Source organism: Melospiza georgiana, chromosome 9 (assembly GCF_028018845.1).
Source record: "Melospiza georgiana isolate bMelGeo1 chromosome 9, bMelGeo1.pri, whole genome shotgun sequence".
In the NCBI taxonomy this organism is placed as follows: Eukaryota; Metazoa; Chordata; class Aves; order Passeriformes; family Passerellidae; genus Melospiza; species Melospiza georgiana.
The window spans coordinates 4,324,289-4,341,660 of record NC_080438.1 but is presented as its reverse complement, the minus strand read 5'-3'; the positions used below and the strand labels follow the sequence as shown (position 1 = coordinate 4,341,660).

The window sequence follows — 17,372 nt, the reverse complement described above, 5'->3', positions numbered from 1 at the left end:
TTTTCCTTCAAGATGCTGTGTCATCAAGGACTGAGAGATCTGTGTCTGTACACACCAAGAAGGTGGCTGTGACAGCTGTCCATGCAGGAGAACCTTCTGAAACAGCTTCCTTGGCTTCAGTGTTACCAAAGAGTTCCAGAGCAGGATCTGGTGATTCCTCAGATCGTCTCAAAGAAATGAAAGATATTAGCAGGAGTCTTGAGTCAGTGAACAAAGTGGTAAATGCATCCAGTGTTGGTCCTACCATTAGCCATGAATCTGAGATTACAGAAGATCTGGAATACATAAAGTCAGAGGAATATGAGAATGGAGGTTCTGATGTTAAGCCCGTGGACAGTTCTGACGTCTTGCTGACGTTAGATGAAGGACAGGAGAGTTCACTGGATCACTGCTCTGAAAACAAACTCTCTCAGAAGGAACTGTTAGATGTAGCTGTGGAAGGTCTTCATGATACAGAAGAAATCTTAAAACAGAGACAGTCCAATAAAGATGCTTTAAGTGGCCCAAGCATAGAGGAGACTTCTCACAAACTCAGCAAATCTGCAGAGGAAAAAGGTGATCTGCTTTCTGAGCAGCTCTTGAGTCAAAAAGAGCCATCATACCCCGATGACTTTGAAGGATCCTCTTCCAGAAAACAAGCCTCATCTGAACAAACACTGCCTGGGGACCGCTACAGAGATGACTTTGAGGGATCCCTGCTCTCTGCTGATGGGAAGTCCCTGAGGGAGCAGTCCCAGCACAGCCAGGCCAGCCTGGGCAGCGATGGCGAGATCAGCGAGTGCCTCAGTGACAGGTCTGTCTCTGGCAGCACACACTCAGAGAGGCTGCTGGAACTGAAGTCCCCAACAGAGCTTCTGAAAAATGCTGAACGCAGAGATGTGCAGCAAGAACAGGCTCCTGCTTGTTCACCTCTGTGGGCCTCAGCTTCAGTCACAGAAGAAGCAGATAGCTTGTCCAATTTCAACATTGGAGACAGAGTACTTGTGAGTAAAGTCCAGCCTGGAACGCTGCGGTTCAAAGGGCTCACTAAATTTGCCAAAGGGTTTTGGGCTGGTGTGGAGTTGGATAAACCTGAAGGGAACAACAATGGAACTTATGATGATATTAAATATTTTGATTGCAGAGAAAAGCATGGTATTTTCGCTCCTCCTCAGAAAATCTCTCACATTACAGAAAGTATTGATAGCCACTTAGACACAAATAAGGATGATGAAGATTCATTCTTTGATGATAGACTGGAGAAACAACACAAAACTGAGCAGAAAGATAGAGAAAGTTCTAAACTGGGCAAAGAAGCTGAAAGCCAGAGCAGAAATGCAACAGAGAACTATTCCCAGGATAAAGCTCCTGTGGACACAGCTGTTTCAGAAGCCTCAGCTGAGGAAAGGGTTGAAGAGGAGTTGTCATCTAAAGCAAACAGCATAAAAGAGATTTCTGTAGCTACTGGTTCATTTGCCCAAGAACAGTCAGTGGTGAATTACCTGAAGGATGCTGTAAAAGAGGAGGCTGGCCACACTCCTCTCACTTCTAGTGTTGTGGATGAGATTTCCACTGCTCAGGTGGATGATGTATCAGATTTCCTTTCTGAAAAACTGGAGAGGCAGAAGACTCTGGGGGAGGAATGTGCTGAAAAGTTAGATGATCTCTCTCCTGGTGTTGTGGAGAAGCCTGCAACCCCACTGCTGGATTTGCTGACAAAAGAAAAGAACCAGTTAGAAGCACAGCTCAGCCTGCCTCTTAGAGAGGAAGAAAAGTCAAAAGACCAACTGGAAAAGGTCAGTTTGCTGACAGACAGTCTGCTAAGAGATTTTGTGAAAGACACAGTCAATCAGTTACAGCAAATAAAGAAGATCAAAAATGAGAAAATCCAGCTGAGCAACCAGGAGCTCTGTGATGTGAAGGAGGAAGCCACTACTCCACCTCAGCAGGTGGAAAAGCAGATTCCAGATGGACTGAATAACTTCTTCCTAAGTTCTGATTTGGAAGATGACAGAGAAGAGCTTTCCTCTCCAGACATGTGCCCCAGACCGGTGAGTAGCAGACATCTTGCACTGGTGTTAAGAGTTGATTGTGCCTTTGGCTGGGGATGATTGAATCAGGAATGTGGTGTGGCACCAGTTGTTCTCCCAGGTTCTGCTGGATGATGTGGAGATTACCTGTATGTTCTTTAGGTGTCTCATATGTTTTTGTGTATCCCAGTGCATGGCTTGTTTTGGTAGCCATTTCTTGCCAACTATATCAGTAAAGCATTTAAAAATGTAAGCTGAAGGACACAAGGGTGTGACACCACTTTGACATTTACTCTGTGGCTCTTGATTCGCAGGAGAGTCCCGTGTTTGGTGCCAGTGGCCAGGAGGAGCTTGCCAAGAGACTGGCAGAGCTGGAGCTCAACAGGGAGTTCCTGAGTGTGCTGGGAGATGATCAGGACTGGTTTGATGAGGACTATGGCCTGAGTTCTGGTAAGCTGCAGCAGAAGCAAGCTGAGGAACCAGCAGTGCTGCCCCAGGCAGAGCCGCAGAAAGTGCCGACCAAGCCGAGCGAGGAGGCCCTGGCGGTCCCTCACACTGCAGTGGAGGTGGAAGGGATGGTGCATGCAGCAGCTGAGGAGCTCTGGAAACTGAAAGAGCTGGGTCATGATCTTCAAAGCTGCAGCCTTAAAACAGATCTTAATGGTACCCTCCAAGAGCAGGACACAGACACCATAAATAAGCAGGTTTATAGAAAGGTACGGTCTTCAGGTGTTTTGGTCTTGCCCTCCAAAATTTTACCATGGAGAAAAAAAGCCATAACCTTTACTTTTTCCTTTGTTCAGGTGGTATTTGATTTAACAAGAGAGATCTTTGGGGAAATCTTCGCTGAGGATCCTAATCTGAATCAGCCCATTTGGATGAAACCGTGTAGGATCGCATCTGCTTATTTTCGCCGAGTCAAAGATCCAAATGATCTGGATGAAATCAAGGTAGGACAAAGTCTTTGTTGAGCAGGGAAAGTAAGATGAAAAGCACTGAACTGGCATTTACCTGAGTGTTAGAAGATCATAAGAGGTGTATCCAGCAAGAGATGAGTTGAGAAAAGAAAATGACCAACTTGAAAGAAAATTTGTCAGAATGGTCCTTTTCTACGCAACAGATTGGCCTCCCTGTCCTTATGACTGCTGCTGGTTGTTTTTAAACCTCAGTCCTCTGTGCAGAACGGCCAGGATCACCTTGATCTTATAAAATTGGTATCCTGACAGCCTGCTGCTGTAGCAGATTTCTGCATGGCTAAATTGGAATGGATCCAACGGTAGGGTTGGGCCAAATGGGATGAGTTAGATTTTTCACTCAAACACACACACCTACACCAACCTCTCTGAGGAAAGCAGGATTTGCTCAGAGGAGCCCAGACTTTGACTGATGAGGGCATTGTCATATTTGGCAAGCCAGAGGAGGCCTCTATGTGTTGGTGGTAGTGCTCAAGGAATGTCAAAATCGCTGAGCCTTGGGGACAAATGAGAATCTGACTGGACCTAGGTTAAACTTGCAGGGCTGACATTGGGAAAAATCCTGTCTCCCTCCACAAAGAACCTTCCATATGGCTCATCAGGACACAAATGAAAGCTTCCACCTGCACTGTTTCTTCTGAAATTGAGGCAGTTGAGTAAATTTTGATTAACCTGCTGAAGATACAGCATGTTAACTGTCTAGGAAAGCAAAGAAAAGAAAGAAATAGTATCTAAATGACTCTGTTAGTTGAGAAGACTCCAAAGCATGTGGCTGGGGACAGCAGGGACACAGGACAAGGACACCAAATTCCCACCCTGCTTTTCTTTAATATTTTCCCATAAAATAAATTGTCAGATCCTCTGTTTGTGTAGTGTTGAAAGTGTCTGTTCTCAAGATTGAAGCAGCAGTGGGTGTCTTGTTTTCCCCCCTAATTCCAGGTTAAATAATTGTCCTGCCAAGCTGATGTGAATTCTATAATGTAACTTTTTTATGGGAGCTGCTTTGTGCATACCTTTAATTTCATAGCTCAAGTGTGATAAATCTCACCTTTACTGTTCCGTAGAACTTCATTGCAGCTGAAGTACTGAAGCTGTTCAGCCTGAGGAAAGAGCCTAACCACAAAACAGACTGGCAGAAGATGATGAAATTTGGGCGGAAGAAACGAGACCGGGTGGATCACATACTGGTAAGTGGATGAACACAAACAATCTTGTCAGGTACTGTCCACCAGACTGAAGTGTGGCACGTGAATGTATTTTCAGTATTCAGTCATGCTGTTTAAAAAATACAAAGTGTACATGAGCTGTCAGAAGTCCAGTGCCAGTGAGGGAAGATGACTTGAGTTAATTCTGCCTACTCGTTTGACTGCAGTATAAATTCACTCACTCCCAAAAAGTTTAAAGCATGAATTTCCAGAGGGAAACTGAAATATTTGACTGAGAATAAACTTTTTCTTTGAGATGTGAATATGTTTTTCCTCTTACTTAAAATGTTTTTATTTTGAAGTAATATTATTTAATTTGAGACAGTAATAGAGAGAATGTAATTAAACTAGTGAATGCAACTGCCACTGGGGCAGAGATAGTTCAGTGTTAAAACTGCCTGAGATGGAGCATGTCTGGCTGTGTACAGTTTTTGAAAGTTATTTTGTTGTCTTGTATTGCCTGGTTAACATCTTTATTGGCTATAATGATAGTGAAGGTTCTGCTTGGGAATATGAGTCGTCATTAACACTGCTTCACTTAATTACACCTGGAATTGATTCCACACAACGAGCACATATGAGTAATTGGGAGTTGTGGGTCGTGTGGTCTTTAATTGCCCATCACTGGAGGGCTTCCAACACAGGGGTTTAATTGTATGTAAATAGAATATATATTTATAGATCCCAATACATCCTTATACTCTTGATTCTGGGATATAGAGGTTGTTAAAGCATGCACAAAAAAGTTCTGTTTAGATCTCCAAGGGAATTAATATTACAGCTATTGTGCATGTGTACCAACTTCCTAATGTTTTTGCAGCATAGCTAGAAAGAAAGATTCCTTCTAGTTGAAGGCATGCAGAGTGCTTCAGGTGATGTTTGAAGTTCAGACAATCCAGTCTGTGATTTACATGCAGAGCCAGGCATCAAAGATTAATGGTGCTTTGACAAGTTTGGCCTAATAAATAATGTGTTTAATTTTATTTTGTTCTCACAAGAATATGGTAATAAAACTTCAGCTGAACACTGGGAATAACTCTGTGAAGGTTGCAGCATGCCATGCTTTAGGAATAAGGCAGTCCCAGGGGCATTTCTTACAAATTTATACTTTGATGTGAGCCACTATGAGAGGAACTTTTAACTGAAAACCTAAGGAGATAAGGCAAGAGAAACTGAACTCTATTTTATTAAAATCTCTGTGAAATATAAAGCATTGGACAGCTTTCTCTGTCTCCTAGTCAACCTCAGCTTAAGGTCATGAGTTCTGTGGTGACACAGATCCAAGGCCAGAAGAGGAAATACAGGTGCAAGACCTGCTGCCTATTCCCAGCAGCTCATGGGGTAGCCCTAAAACTGAGAGGCCAGGTTTAGGGTTCTTCACATTTTGTTGAAATTGTATTCAAGTAGTACAAGAGAGAAATTTCCTGAAAGAGAAAGTGAGATTGTTTTTGTAGGTTTAGATGCTAAATCTACAAAATACTTAGTTCCAGTTTTTGTGAAGGTGTAGCCAGTATACACCACTGCAGTGTGAATACACACATGAGCTCATTGATTTCCCACATTCTTTTGATGCTTGTAAAGACAATGACTGTTAAAATGAGACATGATCTCTTTAAAGCAGAGATTAGTATTCCTATGCTTCTGTTACTTGCATTTAAACTTAGAGCACAGTTTCTTCCCAGTTTCTTTGTTTCCATTTTAAGTCAAATTAACCTTAAAATGAAAACATGCCTTCACAGTTTTCTGTTGAGACAACTGTGTATTTTAGTGATACTGAGAAGACTGACCACGCCTGACTGTCCAGTTCTGTCTGACCCAGGAGCTGGGCATGACTTTATTTCTTCAGCAGACACAGAAACAAATGCCAGGCTGTTTGACTGAACTTCTTCTCTCCTGATTATGCCTGGATACTCTGTTCTGGGTTTTTCATATTAAACTTAATTCCCAGTGGAAGGTTCATCCCTGTAGGAAGGGACACAGCAGGAGAAGCTGCACTGATGACCTCTGTGACACTGGGACCTCTAGGTTGGCCATCACACTCCTAAGAACAAAAGGGAGAACAAGATGGATTCATCCTTTTCCTCCTTGCTCTGCCTTGAGCTTTGCAGCTTCCTCCAATTGCTGCACTTTTAGTTGCATTTTCACTTTGGTCTGTGTTTTCCCAGCATTGACACTGATGTGGTGAGTCATGTTTTAGTGCCAGTGACAAAAGAACATCTTCCTCTTCTCCTTTTTGCAGCATTCTTTCTGTCTTCAATCAGGCATCTCTGTCCTCAGAAAAGAATTTATATTGGGATTCTTCAGGGATCCCTCTGATATGCTGGATATTTGCTCCAGTTACTAACATTTACAGCAAATGTTGGCTTTCAATAAACAAGTAAAGGAGTTCACATTTATGAAAAGCCACTTTGTTTAAAATCAAATTAAAGGAATGTCTAAGTATTTGCTTTCTTCCCTTTTTGTCCCTTCATGTTGTTCCTTTATCACATGTGTGCTGTCTGTGATTTGTGGAGAATGTCAAATGTACATTTTGGTACATCAGGGCTGCCAGAATCTTTCAAAACCTGTTTTTAAACTACAGCAAGAGCCCTCATATCTCCTTATTTAAGTTCAGGTGCTGACAATAGGTTGTTTCCACTCCTTTTTTTTTCCACTTGGGTCTTCAGCCAAAACTGCCTGTGCTGATCTGTTTGCATGGGGCTAGAACAAACTCTGCCATTGCTTTCCCTGCCAGCCCCTTTCTCTTTTATGTGGAGCTTGAGAAAGCAGAGCTCACATGATACTGCCAAACCTATGTGTTTGGTTTTCACACCTGAGGAGCCTGCCAGCAGAGTGCTGCACAGTGCTTGATCTTCTGACCTGTTGATTTAACAGCCAAAATGTTTCTCTCTCTGTGCAGAAGCTCTGCAACAAAGCAGGACTGTTCCTACCAAGCTGGCTTAATTGGAAAGCTGGAGGTGCCACTGCTGCAGCACCCCAGATCTAAACCCAAGGGAGTGCACAGTAAGAAGGGAGTGAAAGGCTGTTTGTCTGCTGTGTCTGAAGGTTTCCAGGCACTCTGAGAGCAAAGGGCTGTGAGAATGCACCTGCCTGCCTTCCTCCTGCTGGCCTTCAGCCAGGATGCTACTTTATATCTGGATGCTTAATCTTTTCAGTCTCCCTGATAGTCTACTTACTCCTTAAATGTAGTTTATTTTAGATGTATTCTTGCTTTTGAACAGGAATCTTGAGAAATCAAAACATGCTAAGTCACTCTCTACATTTCCTTCTGATTATATTACTTCATGTGGGGTTTTTTAGGTGCTGTGACATTGCCAGCAGGATCATGTGACCATGTTATCTTCTAGTTTTTATTTTGTGTGCATGCCCCCTTTCTTTAAATGTTTTTTTTTAACATAAAAAGTGTACATATAAAAAAAAAAAGGACACAGAGAAAAAAATACCACACGGCCTTCTGCATTTCATTGCTCTTTATGTTTTCATGAAGATTGAATTAGTTAAAACTGTAGTTTTCCTGTCTTCACCCAAATGCAGTTTCTTTCTGGTATAGAGATCTTGCTTCCTGGTATCAAACATGTGAAGTTTTACTTTTGTCATAAAAAAGTGCAAAGTACTGAAGAAAAGGCAAAGTCCATTTCCATGCAAGCCATGATAGTTGTCAATTATTAAAGAAACTGTCTCAATTACTTAGGAGCAGTTTGTGGTAACACAACAAATGGATCAACCTTTCCCAGACAAAGGAGTCACAGCTGCCTTGGCTCAGATGTTGCAGCCAGGGCTGCAAAGCAGCACAGCAGTTGCCACACGTGTTCTGAATGCACTATAAACAGGACTTGCCTGCAGCTGCAGATTGCACATTCTCACAGTTTTCCAAAAGTATGCTCGAGGAAGTCCTGCTAATGCCAAAGGAAATTGTGCACTCTGCCTCTGAGAGAGGGGGAATGATACAGGCAAGAGAAAATTAATCATTGATACTGTTTTTCCTTCTGGTGCTGTTAAACATCCAGCCTTTCTCTGCCTGGATCAAGTACCTTCTCCTCTCTCGTTTACTTTTACTTCTTTATTCCATGTATCCCTTTTCACTGCTTGAGCACAGTAAAGAAATTGTCTCATCACACAGTTGTCAGGGAGACAGAATAAACAGCACCTTAGTGTGGATCTAGACATTGGGGTTTGTTCAAGGCCAGTGAGATCAGAGCTTTTAACCTGCTTGATTATTTTTCTCACTGGCTTTCCCCACCCTCAGCATTACCTTCACTAAGTCTTGACTTCACTTTTCAGCAGTGGAGTGGCTGCTGGCCTGGAAGGCCTGGGCAAAAAATCCCATCAGTCACTGTCATGCAGCTGCTCCAGGTTACCAGCCTTGGATGTCATCAGTCAGGGTCCCTGGGCATCCCCTGGCATTTGTCGCCACCCACCTCCTTCATCTTCACAATCTTCCCCCATTTCCAGGATCTTTCCTGCAGCAGCCATTTTCACCCCCTCCCTTTGAGCCCCCTGTTGTTTTTTCCCAAATCACTTCTGCTTTTTGGGAATCCTTTTTCAGTATCACCTCTTTTTTCATGACCCCTGTCTCTTCCTTATCTAAATAATCTATGAAGCAGACACAGAACACATGATCAGTCTGCAAATTGCTGCTTCTGTCTTTTGCCTCTTTATTGATAGCAGGACTTGGGACATGCTGCTGTTTATCAGAATTTTCAACCAGCACATACATAAATTACAAGCAGCACTTTTCTCTGTGAGAGTTCAGGAGTCTCTTTCAGACATTCACCCCCACAGAAACCCACACCAAATTATCCACCACTTGTTAGCCTTCCATTTAAATTATATTTCACCTACAGCACTCCTTCAAAGTTTGATTGCAAAGATTGTTGCTTCTTCCTTATTAGTAACAAGCCTAATGAAGCCATTGATGCCTCTTCCTTGGCAGCTGTGTGGGAAAGAGGCACACTGTGCTACACTTGCTATGGTAGCACAGATTTGTAAGCAGGCAGTGTGACTCTTCCAAAGCTGTTTGCAGGATGAGATCCCTGCCCCTCTCCCCAAGCTCTCTTAAAAGAGGGAGAAAGGAGCTGTCAGCCTGGAGCCCTGTGTCTAACCAGGACCTCATGAATGGCTGCAAACCCTGCAGCAGTGCCAGTCCCCTGGGCTTCCCATAGCAGGCTTTTCTTGGCCTTCACACTCTGCTGGGGTTACTGAATCAGCATTGTGCCACAGCAGCTGTCAGCTTCAAAACAGAGCAGTTTGTGGGAGGTTTAGCTTCAGGCAAAAGGAAGAGAGTGTCTTGGGGCTATAGTTCATGTTCTCTCTCAGAAAACAGCACTACTACATACATATCCTGGGTTAGTGGGTTTTTCAGTGTGTTTAACCTTAACAAACACAAACCTTAATTTGGCAATGTGTAGGTGTCTGCCCCATTTCTACACTGCAAATGTATTTTGAGTTCAGAGTGTAAGATTTATGGTCAAAAGAGGTTTCTGCTGAAGATGAGCAGAGATGGAGCTTTTAACAGGTTTTTGTTGTCACTTTAAATACAAGGGATGTTTGCATTCAGTCCTTCTTTTCTAAAATGTTTGAGTGTGTTTAGGTTTGTCTGTAATACTGAAATGGCCAGTAAGACAAATTTTTAATAAGTTTAATTGAAGATGTTCAGTTTGGAGAGACTCTCAATAAGACTTGACTTGCTGAATGAAATTATATATTTTATTCTGATACTAAACCACCTATTTGTCAGTGAGGAGTAAAAGGGGATTTTCTTTGTCAACAATTTAGTAATAGAAGGAAGTAAGTACTCTTTGAATGTACTGGTGCAAAATTCCATTTGTAGTAATGCTGTCAAATGCAATGAAGCATGGAGTGTTCTGTGCAAATGAGTTGTAATGCTGTCTTATAACACATGCAAGCATTCTTCCTATGCAGAATCACTGGAATTTAGTTGTTTCCCTAAAGTTTTCTTATTACTTTATAAACTGAACTGCAGTGAAATCTCTTCTTTTCACCCTTGCCCTGTTCAAGGCCTTTGCATTACTTCTTACCATTTTAAGCTACAAGGAATCAGCTTCTTGCAAAAACATAATTAGGAACTAATTAATTAATAGACCTTCTACTGTTGGCCAAGACTTTCCCATTAGCTGAGTCCTTTCAAGTGAGAAACTTGTGCAGGAATATGAAAGCCTTTAAAATGAATGCTAGAGTGAAAAGTAGAAAACATTCATAGAGTGAAATAGCCTGGTTCAAACAGATCTGTGTTCGTTTTGCTATTCCAAGCGTTTCCTGTAATCTCTCACAAAGACAGATATGTTGTTGACAGACAGACTCTGCTTTGGACTCTTTCTGGAACTTTGCAGGCAATATTATTTTAAAGCAACAGAATTGTAATGTTTCTATTGCTTTTCTCCCCTCCAAGGTGCAGGAACTGCACGAGGAAGAAGCGCAGTGGGTGAACTACGACGAGGATGAGCTGTGTGTCAAGATGCAGTTGGCAGATGGGATCTTCGAGGCCTTAATCAGAGACACTGTTGATGTACTGAACCAGATAAACGAGAAACAGAGGAGGCTGCTGCTTGTCTGACAGTGCTGGAGCGAGCTCAGAGCTGCCAACCAGGTCAGGCCTCCCTGACTCCTGACCTGCTCTCCTCCCTGCACGTGCTGCAGCTGGACTTCCACGCGTGGGGTTCCCAGGCAGTTCAGATGGGATGAAAAGAACCTGAACTGGCTGCCAAGACCTTGCACCAGATTTATTGTTTGGAACAAGCTGATCCCTCACTTGAGGCTGCTTTGAGGAGTGCTCAAGACTGTTCATGTGCCAATGCAGTTATGTCACATAACTGTCAGAGGCTGCCCGGGGCCCTGGCCTGGGGCTTTGATATGTTTGGCTTGTTCCCTGAAAGGGTTGGGTTAAGTTGGGGTGTTGGCTGTTTTGCTGGAATGGTGGTCACCCATCAGTACTCAACTTGTCTTTAGAAATGTGAGTAATTTGGAGAAGCAACAGTTTGGTCAGGTTTTGGTCATAAACAGAGACTTACCATACTGAACAGTGTTATAATCTTAACACGTCTTCTCCTGCAGTCCTAACAATGTGCATCAGTTCCTTCTGCTTCAGAGCCTATTTAATTCACTTCTCTGTGAAGCTGGTTTTCATCTTTCTTCTGTGATGTGGTACCAAGCATGGTGCCAGCCCAGTCCAGGGAAATTAGATGATGTTTCTTCTTGCCTACAAGTAAAGAATTCTTGCTGCTTTGCTCTGAGGCAGAGCAAGATAAAGCCTGCCTAATGTCAAGTGTGAAAGATGAGCCCGTGGACAACTTTCCTCCTACTGTGTAGCACTTCTCTTCCTGGAGCACCAGCTGCTCCCAGATAATGGATACTCAGGATTTTCTCAGGCACGAGACATGCAGGAGTGGAAAATATTTCCTCACAAAAATTTGGCCTTCAATCCCTCAGCTTTCTCCCTTACTGTCACCTAATGAAATTGGAGAAGCTGTTACTTGAACAATTTAGAGAACAGAGTGTATTCACCAAAGAAAGCAGTGTCTGGTGCTTGACTGTCTGCATGTTTTGTGCTTGTGGGTTTTTTATTTATTTTCAGATAATTTATTAAGTGGATTACAGGAGAGTGTCCTGTGCAGTTGGCTACACTGTCTTGTGTTTTGAGACAGACAAACTTGAGAGAGCATCTGGTTTAGAAAGTTCCAGAGCCCCATATTCTTCACACAAAACCTCCAGCTTCATGAGGCAGATGCAGGGGGTGAAGGTAGGAACAACCAAACCTCAGTGACCAAGGGTGGGATGCAAAGACAGGTCTAGGAGTGGAGCTGGAAAACCAAAACACCTGGTTCAGAGACAATGCAGAATTGGGGGGGCTGAGCTGAAAAATTGTGTGAAAATTCCCAGCTCTTTCTATTCCCTTCCTTTCCCAGAACTTCTGCACCGTACTATGTGGTTGATTTTGGTTGATTTGGCTGGATTCATCTGCAGTGTCATTCTGCTGAGTGCTGGTTCCTGACCTGTTCTTCTTGTTGTTGTGTTTTTCTTGGAGGAACATGGACAATCTGGGGTCAAACGTTGATGCCTTAATAGTGGATGTCCCTGTTTGCTAACCTGGGACAAGGCCCAGAGGGAAGTCAGATTCTCCAGGCACTGGAGTGCAGACAGACACTTTGAAGCCCTCAGAGGTGCCCCAAAGATGCTGCAGCCCACAACAGGCATCTCAACTGCTTCATTCATCTGCTTGGTTCTTGGGCTTCCTGCTGTGCATACCTCTGCTATGCCCCAGTTTGGTTTCTCTTTTCCACCTTTTTTTTTTTTTTTTTTTTTTGGTTGGGTTGTTTATTGTTTGGGATTTTTTGAAAGCTATCATTGGAATATTTGCATTTTGCACAATGACACACGGCTGGTAATTCTTCAGGGACAGCACTGGGAAATGTTGGATCTGCCAGAGGTCCATACAGATTCTCAGATGTAGTGTTGCCAGCACCTCATTATGAGTTAGTGATGAGCCATATCCCTGGGAGCTCTGTGAGTGGAAGAACAAGGAGAGGTAATGGTGGGTAGGGACACCTCCACAGAATATGCATGTCTGTCCCTCAGTAGTGGGCCTTTTGGCTGGCTGGAAGTCAAATAGTCTTGGTGGAGCATTGCTCAGCTTTTTTTCTCAAGTGATTCATTTGTTCATGTAAGATGTCATGATGCTGAACCAGGAAACCCTTGGATGCTTAAGACAGAAGCAAACTAAAGCTGCTAGATTTAACCAGCATGGTGTCACTGATTGGGTCACCACCTCAGATTCCCTTTCCTGGGTGTATCTCTTTCAATAGCAAGGATTGCTATTTTTATAGGTAGCAATTATGGAAAGAGGACACAGACCTGCAGAGTCAGTTGTACCTGGAGCATCAGGTCAGGTTCTGTTCTGTAGATTCTGTGGCCAGTGTTGAGAAGGTTGTCCTGCATCCCCAGGGCTTTTTGCTCCTCTGAGGGGCTCGTGGGGTGTTTCTGGTGTGTCCAGCAGGAGGGGGGAGGTTGTGCAGTCAGGGCATGGGGTCCCATTGGAGATCATATGCCAGCTGTCTTTTGGCTGTAGTACCCTCCACAGAAGCACTAACTGTTTTTAACAGGTGTTGGACAGAAGGAAGCTGTGTCTAAGTAATGGCTTTGTTCCTTTGCAGACATCACTGATTTATTTTGGTAGCAATCCTTGCTAGGAGCAACCCCAGAATGACTTGAACGTACGTGAATTCCCTTCTCAATACCTCACGTGTGTTGAGTTGCTTTGAGTTGAGTGTATGTTCAAAACCTCAAGTGGGTTGAGTACTTGTGGACTGATGATTACTGCAATGAAGCAAGGGTCAGGCTGCTAGTGAGGAGATATGGGGAAGCCTGGGGTCCCACAAACAGGCTGAATTCTCTGCTTCTCTCCCCAACCTTCCCTTTGTAAGAAAAAAGATGATATTTCTGCATCCTGGTTATCTCGGTGTAACCACATAAGATTCAAGGCTGGACACTTTGCTGAGACTCCTGAGCTGCTTGGGGCAGCAGCAGCTGTCATCACTGGGGACATGCTGCTCCTTCTTTGGAAGGGTCTCAGAGCCAGGTGGGAAAGCCCAGGCTTGTGGGAACACAGTGTGAGTACCTCTGTAACAGCAGGATGCTCTGTGAGCCGAGCCCTGGAATATCAGTGCTTCTGCCTTTCAGAGAAGGCTTGTTGCTCACAAGGTGGAATGAGGGATTGAAAAATCCCATCTTGTTCCTTTTCCTTTCTTGAAAAAGTGGCCTTAGCTTTCTGCAATACTTGAATAAGTGTGTACCTGCAGAAGTAGCACAGTGACAGAGACCTTTTAAGTGACTATTCTGCGAGGAACTGTGTGCAGTTCCAACTTTCATATCTCTTTGCTACCTTAAGAATATTAGGAAAACAAAGTACTTTTCAGCAGACAAACAGTTGAATCTTACAAGGTATTTAGTGCATCTGAAGTGTTTACAAACCAACTAAAATGGAGAAAAGCAAACTATTGAACTTATTTGTAATTTAAGTGTTAAATGCAAAATTATATACAGATGAAAAAGGAATACTGTAATTAACCTGCATTTACTAGGGGGTTTTATTCCTTGATTTTGCAGAGCCTTTTGATACACATTTGCAAAGCCACCTTTTGGGAGGCTCGGTCTCCCCATGTACTGTGTTGTGGAGATGCTGAAAAGAAACCCATTTATTGTGTATGTGTAAATAACCTGGTAACTTGGGGTTTGGGCCAGTTTCAGCTCATGTTCACATCCACAGCAGCTTTGCACAGTAGACAGATCCAAGGATGTGGAGGGGGATGGGGAGTTTTTTTTGTAATTAAGAACTGTAAAATAACCAGGATAGTCCCTGTGTACACCAGTGTAAATATCTTTGGTAACTGAAATGTACTTTAAGAGAACAAATTCTGTAAATAAACTGATTTATAAATTAATCTTGTTTCCTGGATTTTATAAAATTGAGCTTTCCAATTATCCAAGCAGTTGCTAATTCTGACGGTGTCCTGGAGATTTGTCCCTTGTACGTTCCACTTTCTGTCTGATGCTGTGCTTGGGATGCCAATCAGTCTACAAAATCCCATTAGAGTTGCCCTAATTATAATCATAACTTCTTTAGAATTTCTTTATTGTTAAAGCTGACTGTTGATAACACCAGAAAATAGCATTGAACAATCATTGCAGGAGTTTGCAGTGGGGGAAAAATTACTCTTCACACGTATTTATTTAAAATATGTTTTAGAAACTCATGGTTTAAAACATTTTTATGTTAAAAACAGTTTTGAAATTAAATTCAGAACCTCAGTCTTGTTTTGTATTCCTAAATTGGCACATCTCTGTAGAGCTGCTGTTAGCAGCACCAATCCCTTCCTCACCAAGGGGCAAATATTGCTCCCTGGAAACTATGTGTTGGTGGAACTTTTCTAAATCTTTGCTGTTTTCTTTCCAGGACAAGAGAAAAACAAATTACTTTAACACCTGAAAGGTGTAGAAGGAGCTCTGTAAGAGGACAGCCAAGCACTTGCAGTGCCAAACCACAGGTGTGGGCACGTGGTGATGGAGTGGCAGCATGAAGGTGTGAGCCAGGGAGCTCAGGTGTTTATTGAGCCTCCTCAGTGCCTGTGGCCACCTCTGCTCTGGTACCTCTGCTGTGTTTTGGTGCCTTTTATTAATGTACAGCCCAGCAGAAAAGGCTTTGCTCTCCATTTACTGCAGACCCTGTACAAAACCCACCATTGGTCTTTCCAGCTTGGAGGACACCGTGACCATCAACTCCTCACCTGCCTGGGAGGGCTGTTTGCATTAAATGGAGGAGACCTGTGTGAGCTAAACCATTGCAGTTATTTCTTCTTTGCTTTTCTTTAGCAGAGGTACCTCATCCTGGAGGAGGACTTGCTGCATTCAGGCTTCTATTATGGAAGCAGCTTTGCTGCAGGCTCGCAGTGCCAGTGAGCTGCAGGGCTGGTCCTCAGTGGAGTGTGCTGGGGACACCATCACAGCCCTCAGACAGACAGGAGGACATCACAGCCCTCAGTCATCACCACAGCCCTCACGACAGGAGAACTTCACAGCTCTCAGACACCATCACAGCCCTCAGATAGACAGGAGGACGTCACAGCCCTCGGACACCGTCATAGCTCTCAGACAGGAGGACATCACAGCCCTCAGACAGACAGGAGGACGTCACAGCCCTCTGAGCTCAGTGACTGAACCAGCCAAATGCAGTGCTGGATCCTGGGATGTCCAAAGGGCTGAGGCCAAGTGGTGCTGCAGCCTCTGTGTCCTCATTAGTGAGCAGCAGGAGAGCATTTGTGCTGTGCCTTTCCTCGCCCCACAGCAGTTTTACTCCACGAGTCCTGTATTCTTGGACAGTTTGCTGTTTGCATCCATCCCTGGAGGGGGCTCAGAGTGCATTTCATGCTGAAAAAAACCAAACTGATCTGTGCATCTCTGGCTGAATAAGAGGCTTCCTTTAAGAGCGGCTCGAGCTGTGGGAGTGCTGCCAAGGTGCTCCGGCGGGTGACGCAGCAAACTGCTGCATTGCTCCTGCTGTCCTTGCCCAGGATGCCCAGCAATCAGCATGATGAAGGCTCTCATTTCCTCATTTACAAGTCTACCTTGCTTCACTTTGTCACTGACTTTCTACCCGTGGTGTTGGTGCAACTCCTCCCAGGAGCCTTGGAGCATGGTTACCTTTGACAGCTGCTTCACCTGTGCACCTGGTGAAACTCCTGGGTTGGGCAATGGCCAGCAGCCGCCTTCCTGACGGCACTGTGGATTGAGTAGGACTGTGTGGTGCCTCCCTTCCCAGGTACAGCCCACTCCCAGGTGCCTCCCTGGGGATGTGGTGCCAGCTGCAGCCATCCCACGTGGCAAAATGCCTGGCAGAGCACTGGTGCGCTTGAAATGTTGACTCTGCTCCAGACGTGCTGTGCCCTGCCTAGCACAAGGGCTTCTGCAATGTCCAGGCTCTCATCAACACAGCCCTGAGAAGAAAAGGAGTTGGTGGGGAGCTGCTGAACACCAGCAGCTCTTCAGAGTGCAGGAAGGAGAGGAGGGGGGCTGCCCAGCTGCTGGCACCCAGCCCGGAGCACGGGCCATTGCCTGGCAGGAATGCAGATGAGATGTAATGGAGTTTGAAAGTGTAGGGCCCTCCGGGATGCCGGTCCTGTGGGGGAGGGAAAGGCACCCTGTGAGACCTGGAAACTGGGGCAAACAAAACCCCTAGCCTCAGCTCTGTACCCTCCTGCCTCCTCCTGAATAAGGTCCTGCAGAAATTGGGGGAAAAGGAGGAGGAGTAGCTCAGTTCAGGAGGGTGATGCTTGGGCAGGTTCAGGGGCATAGAGGAGTACAGATACCTTCTTTGCCTGCCAAGAGTGCTGATGGCCTGGAGCAGGTGGTTAGTTCCTGCTCTGAATGTTTCTCTTGGCCCCAGTTTTCCAGCCCTTTGCTCCACCTGTACAAGACCTGCTGTGTCCCTTGGGCTGTGTTCCCTCCCTGATGTGGGTTTCCAGTGGCTTCCTCTTGCATGAAGTCTAGACTGACTCTAACTCAGATTTTGTCTGAGAATTTGCTGGAGGTGGAAGTAACACCACTTCTGGTGGGGGTGTCACAGCTACAATTTGATTTTATTCCAGCAAAATAAAGGAGGCTGCAGGGGATCCCAC

General features: G+C 44.4%; 1 protein-coding gene across 6 annotated transcripts in view; it reads left to right on the top strand.

Moving 5' to 3' along the window:
- The window catches only part of CEP350 (centrosomal protein 350), a 69,925-nt gene extending 55,307 nt beyond the window's left edge, over nt 1-14,618 (top strand). For all 6 annotated transcript variants that reach the window (XM_058029997.1, XM_058029992.1, XM_058029993.1 and 3 more), the window contains 5 exons: nt 13-2,030; nt 2,324-2,725; nt 2,813-2,959; nt 4,048-4,170; nt 10,598-14,618. In XM_058029997.1, coding sequence (XP_057885980.1) covers nt 13-2,030; nt 2,324-2,725; nt 2,813-2,959; nt 4,048-4,170; nt 10,598-10,762 — 2,855 coding nt within the window. In that variant the 3' untranslated portion in view covers nt 10,763-14,618. The remainder of the gene's footprint in view (nt 1-12; nt 2,031-2,323; nt 2,726-2,812; nt 2,960-4,047; nt 4,171-10,597) is intronic.
- The last annotated feature ends 2,754 nt before the right edge of the window (nt 14,619-17,372 follow it).